General features: G+C 41.0%; 1 protein-coding gene across 1 annotated transcript in view; it reads right to left on the bottom strand.

The window, feature by feature from the left end:
* Positions 1–6,548, bottom strand: part of agbl1 (AGBL carboxypeptidase 1) — a 119,204-nt gene extending 112,656 nt beyond the window's left edge. The window contains exon 1 of the mRNA XM_032523385.1: positions 6,320–6,548. Within this exon, the coding sequence (XP_032379276.1) occupies positions 6,320–6,389 (70 nt within the window). The 5' untranslated portion in view covers positions 6,390–6,548. The remainder of the gene's footprint in view (positions 1–6,319) is intronic.
* Between the last annotated feature and the right edge of the window lie 165 nt (positions 6,549–6,713).

Genomic DNA, 6,713 nt, shown 5'->3' on the forward strand with positions numbered 1-6,713 from the left:
ATAACTCATTTGAAAGTCTTGTTCTTAGTCTTTCACACCCAAGTTGGAAATCAATGCAACCAGTTCTATTTGTTATAGTGTACCGAGCACCTGGTCCATACTCTGAATTTTTATCCGAATTTGCAGAGTTTCTATCGAACTTAGTGCTAAAAACGGACAAAGTTATTATTGTAGGGGATTTTAATATTCATGTGGACGATGAGAATGATAGCCTTAGCACTGCGTTTATCTCTCTATTAGATTCCATTGGCTTCTCTCAAAGTGTACATAAACCGACTCACCGTTTTAACCACACCCTCGATCTTGTTCTGGTATATGGTGTTGAAATTGAACATTTAATAGTGTTCCCACAGAATCCCTTCCTATCTGACCACTGTTTGATAACTTTTGAGTTTATACTGCTGAACTACACGCCGTTAGGCAAAACATCCTATACAAGATGTCTATCTGATAGTGCTGTAGCTAAATTTAAGGATACGATTCCGTTAGCATTTAATTCATTACCAAGTCCCAAAGTAACGGAGGACTCCTATGCTATTAGTCCCTCCCAAATCGATCATTTTGTTGATAGTGCAGCAGGCTCGCTACGAATGACTCTAGACTCTGTTGCCCCTCTAAAAAAGAAGATAATAAAACAAAGAAGGTTAGCTCCATGGTATAACACTGAAACTCGCAAATTAAAGCAAATATCGCGGAAACTTGAGAAGATCTGGCGCTCCACCAAACTGGAAAATTCTCGTTTAACCTGGCAAGATAGTCTTAAAACGTATAGGAAGGCCCTCCGTAATGCCAGAGCAGCGTACTACTCGTCATTGATAGAGGAAAATAGGAACAACCCCAGGTTTCTTTTCAGTACTGTAGCCAGGCTAACAGAAGGTCACAGCTCTACTGAGCCAAGTATTCCCATAGCTCTTAGTAGTAACGACTTTATGAGGTTCTTCAATGATAAAATTATAACTATTAGAAGCAAAATTCACCAAGACCTGCCTTTAACTGGCTTATCTCTAAACTCAGGAACGTTAGAAACAGCTGTAAAACCAGATACATGTTTTGACTGCTTTGCTTCACTTGATCTTTATCAATTTAATTCAATTATTTCTTCATCTAAGCCATCAACCTGCCTCTTAGATCCCATCCCGACTAGGCTACTTAAAGAAGTTTTACCATTAGTCAACACTTCACTACTGAATATAACCAATTTGTCTTTATTAACAGGCTATGTACCACAGTACTTTAAAGTAGCTGTAATTAAACCTCTTCTGAAAAAGCCAAACCTTGATCCAGATGTTTTAGCCTACTATAGACCTATATCCAACCTTCCATTTCTCTCTAAGATTCTTGAGAAAGCAGTCGCCAAACAGCTGTGCGACTTTTTGCATAGCAACAGCTTATTTGAGGATTTTCAGTCAGGATTTAGAGTTCATCATAGCACAGAGACAGCACTTGTGAAAATTACTAATGACCTCCTAATTGCTTCAGACAAAGGACTTATCTCTGTACTTGTGTTATTAGATCTTAGCGCTGCATTTGATACCATTGACCATTATATCTTATTACAGAGATTAGAACATTTAATTGGCATTAAAGGGACTGCTCTAAGCTGGTTTAAGTCTTATTTATCAGATCGATCTCAGTTTGTTAATGTTAACGATGAATCCTCTGTGCACGCCAAGGTTAGTCATGGAGTCCCACAAGGATCTGTGCTCGGTCCAATCCTGTTCACTTTATATATGCTTCCTTTAGGCAGTATTATTAGGAAACACTCCATAAACTTTCATTGTTATGCAGATGATACTCAGTTATATCTATCAATCAAGCCGGATGAAACTAATCAGTTAGCTAAACTTCAAACGTGCCTTCAGGATATTAAAACCTGGATGACCTGTAATTTTCTAATGTTAAACTCAGATAAAACTGAAGTTATTGCTCTCGGACCCAAGCACCTCCGTGACGCACTATCCAAAGATATAGTTACTCTGGATGGCATCACCCTGGCCTCCAGCACCACTGTGAAGAATCTTGGAGTCATCTTTGATCAGGACATGTCCTTTAATTCCCACTTAAAGCAAATTTCAAGGATCGCCTTTTTTCACCTACGTAATATTGCAAAAATTAGGAATATCCTGTCTAAAAATGATGCAGAAAAATTAGTCCATGCATTTGTTACTTCTAGGTTGGATTACTGCAATTCTTTACTATCAGGCTGCTCGAAAAAATCCATAAAGACTCTACAGCTGATCCAGAATGCTGTGGCACGTGTTCTGACGGGAACCAGGAAAAGAGATCACGTTTCTCCTGTTTTAGCTTCTCTGCATTGGCTTCCTGTAAAATTTAGAATAGAATTTAAAATCCTTCTTCTCACCTACAAAGCTCTTCATGGTCAGGCTCCATCTTATCTTAAGGAGCTTATAGTACCTTACAACCCTGGGAGAGAACTACGCTCCCAGAATGCAGGGTTACTGGTGGTTCCTAGAGTCTCTAAAAGTAGAACGGGAGCCAGAGCGTTCAGCTATCAGGCTCCTCTCCTGTGGAACCAGGTTCCAGTTTGGGTCCGGGAGGCAGACACCGTCTCCACATTTAAGAGTAGGCTTAAGACTTTCCTTTTTGATAAAGCTTATAGTTAGGGCATAGAATCGAATATTGTTAGGGAGTAGTAGTTAGTCACATAGTTTCATATAATATAACTAAAGGGAGACTTGGCATACAGCCCGATCCGGTTGGGGGGAGTTCTGGCCGACCGGGCTGGAGCTCTCTTTACCTTGTCTCTCTTGGTTTTGTTGTAATAGTTTTAGACAGCTGGGGACTTATTTTGATACACTAGTTAGGGCATAGAATCGAATATTGTTAGGGAGTAGTAGTTAGTCACATAGTTTTCAGATTTATCTATCATATAATCAAGAATATAATAGAACTAAAGGGAGACTTGGCATACAGCCCGATCCGGTTGGGGAGAGTTCTAGCCCGGCCGGGCTGGAGCTCTCTTTACCTCGTCTCTCTTGGTTTTGCTGTAATAGTTTTAGACAGCTGGGGACTTATTTTGATACACTGAGCTCCTCTCTCCTCTATCTTTCCATCTTTTCATTTATGTGCATCCATGTCCCAGAAATGCGTGTTACTAACCTATTTCTGGGGAGTCATTCCCCGGAGTCCTTATGTTCTTTTTTCACCAGCATGTTCCCTTGGATCAGAGAGGCTCCGAAATCAGGGTAGCAGCTATTGCCATGGTCCCGCTACACGTTCTGTGATGCCATGTTCAACTGCTACACTGCGGTGCCCTGCTACGTCCTGCAACGTCCTGCTACGTCCTGCTACGTCCTGCTACGTCCTGCTACGTCCTGCTGTGCCTTGTAATGCCGCACAGCGTCCTGCTATGCCATGAACTACTACAAAGAACTTCTACAAACTACTAATTTTTTCTATTTTTATTGCCACTCTTCATTCTAACCCCAACCGGCCCGTCAGACACCGCCTACCAAGAGCCTGGGTCTGACCGAGGTTTCTGCCTAAAAGGAAGTTTTTCCTCGCCACTGTCGCACTGTTGCTTGCTCTGGAGGAAACTATTAGAACTGTTGGGTCCTTGTAAATTCTGGAGTGTGGTCTATCTGTAAAGTGTCTTGAGATAACTCTTGTTATGAATTGATACTATAAATAAAATTGAATTGAATTGAATTGAATTGAATTGAATTGAATATCGTTAAATTACCCGATTGTTACTATACCACCACCAACAAATGCAGTGTAAATGTGGAACTAATGAATTCCAATAACAAACGTAAAGATAATGGTTTGATTTAATTAAGTTAGCACTTGACAGTAAGCCAGCATGCACAAGGGTACTTGTCTCATGTAATGACACCCATGAAGATAGAATTTTCCTGTTTGTACCTAAGTGCAGTAGCCTACTTGAGTAGCCTGAATGTACTCAGTGTATTCAACTACATATTTTACTACTACATTTCACCTTTAAATATATCTTATATCCCATGCTACATTATACTGTACTGAAACTATAGTCTAATATATATTATACTGTTTAACTGCATTATATTCTATATTTCCATTAGATTACCCTATCATGATCATTTGTCATTTATTGTCACATTGTCCTGTGGTACATTATTATCTCGGACCATAGGGCTGACTGATTCAGACTCTGAAAAATGGGTTATTTATTTCAATAACATTAACAACTTTGTGTAGCTGCAAAGAGCCTATATATTGTAAGCCTAGCTGATGTTGGACCATCACATTCATATCTGCATTGACGTTGAAACCTAGAGACTTTCAAACATCAACATATCATTTCTTAATATGTATTTGTTTCAAAATGACATGTAAACATCTGTTCTTATTCTATTTCGCCTGGAAACGCTTTTAAAACGTTTGTGTGTTGCATGAAAAATAGGTTCTGTTCTATTTCCAGCATGCATCCGTTTTCGGTGCATTAGCAGTGTGTAAGCTCTAACCTGTTAACATGGGATTTGGAATTAAATTGGACACACCCCGCAGCTGACACGCTCATGCAACGCGTCCAGTGTGTCTAGCTCTGCATGGGTGTTCTGTTTTATGTCTGCCAGCTGTTACAGTCAATCAAAGTAACGAAAACTAATGGTTTCTCATCATGTTTCTACATATAAAGGGTTGTTTGTATCTTTCCCAGACAGAACCCAGGGCCCTGCTGGGGACAGGATTCTTTCTCTGTTTCTTTCCTCTGTGTCACCATGTTTTGTCCCTTGACTGTCCTGCTCCACACAGAGCGGAGGTGACCTGTTACATGTCATTCCTGCATGTGTGTATGGGGGAAAAAAACTTCAGAGACAACTCCAGAATATAGAAAGTCATAAGAAAATATGTTCTCTGTGAATGCTATCTGTGAAATGTAAAAACTGGCAGTAGTTTCATTCTTATTCACATCAGTTAGTTTTATTTACATTTAGCAGACTTTTGTGCAATTAATACCATGACACACATTCGCTGCTGTACAGTGCAATGTCATAGTATTAGCACAGTATATAGCATAGAATACATACTTTTGAAAAGGGTATTTAGAAATGTTGAGTAACAGCACAGCTGGCCATTAGAAAACAGCTGTTAACATGTGTCTGTCTGTCTGTCTCGCAGGGCTGAAGTGGAAAAGAACTAGAGGAGGATCTGAGCTACGACTTCCCGGAGCTCTGCTTATAGCAACTTAACATGATACAGCCCCCCCACACTCACACACACACACACACACACACACACACACACACACACACACACACACGTTGTACTCTTGAGATGTGGGGCTGTGTATGGATCCAAACTAATGCCTTAATAATTAAATATGCAGCCACTGAATCCCACATGCAAGTGCATGTGTATGCATGTCTATGCATGTACAGTACGTGCATGTGCATGTGCATGAACTGTATGTACATGCATGTATGTATGTGTGACGCTCTCATGCATACGCACATGAACGCACTGTATCTGCAATGCTTAGTAATGGTTTACAGTATATGCGTATGTGTATGTGCAATTCAAGTTTTCCAACGCAGCCTGGGTGGCTTCTCATGGCTGGACCGTGTCTTATTTTCCTTTTTAAAACATTTCAAAGCATCGGCTCACCGTGACAGGAATGCGTTATATGCGATATGCGGACATATTGTTTTAAAATTTTGGAACTTCACTTCGCTCTGTGTTGGTACTCGATAGTGAGCCGAACGTTGAGATTTCGGACACTAAACATCATCAAAGACAGCTGTAGTGCTGCACAACTATGGCAACACATTGCATTGTGGGAATGCTAGTACAAAGTAGTCTACATGTCATGGATGTTATTATTCTATACATATACACACTGCATACATCCTAAATGTCACACTCATTTAAATGTTTTAGTATTCATGCATGCATGTATGTGTCATTAGACGGTTGGATGCTGCTCTCTGCTATGCCTCTGATCTGATGTGACATCCCATCACTGTGAGGGGACACAGAATGCCCCCTCACATTCAGGACATAACGCAGTCACATAGCAGGGATGGCAGTGCAGTTAGCCACCTCTCTGCTTCTCTGTGACAGAAACAGCCAGAAGCTGCGCCGCATTTCTGTTTGTGATTCTTTGCATTCTTTCTTTGTCACTCGGCAACATTGTGTCACTTTGGCTGTGCATTTCAATGATAAAGAGCATTGTAATGATGAAAATCCCTTTTGGATTATGTCAGGTGAAAACATTTGGAACAGAACCTCAGATTAATACCATGTAAGTTTTTTCATTTTATAATATCTATATATAGACACATAGACCCAAACACCCAAACCCTCAGACTCAGCCTACCTGTCCAGCTGCCCTGCAGCTCTCTCAGAGTTCCATTCCAGGTGAAATTACTTCTTCCGTAAGCAAACATTCTGACTCTTTCCTCTTGTTTCTCTGCAGGTGTGTCTGTGTCAGATGCAGAGGATTCTAAAAAGCATGGGGGAGGCACTAATTCGTTGTCTTCCCCTTTCACCGGGAGCCAATGTGAGGGAACCCCGGCTGCTGTGAGTGACTGCAGGGAGAGCCAGTGTGCAGGCAGCACTTATAGCACCTGGCCGAGCGCTAAACATGACCCTGTGCCATTGGTTGCCAGCCCAAATGTCAGACAACAGTGTGTGTGTGTGTGTGTGTGTGTGTGTGTGTGTGTGTGTGTGTGTGTGTGTGTGTGTGTGTGTGTGTGTGTGGTGTGTGTGTG

The sequence above is a fragment of the Etheostoma spectabile genome, chromosome 8 (assembly GCF_008692095.1).
Source record: "Etheostoma spectabile isolate EspeVRDwgs_2016 chromosome 8, UIUC_Espe_1.0, whole genome shotgun sequence".
NCBI classification, from domain to species: Eukaryota; Metazoa; Chordata; class Actinopteri; order Perciformes; family Percidae; genus Etheostoma; species Etheostoma spectabile.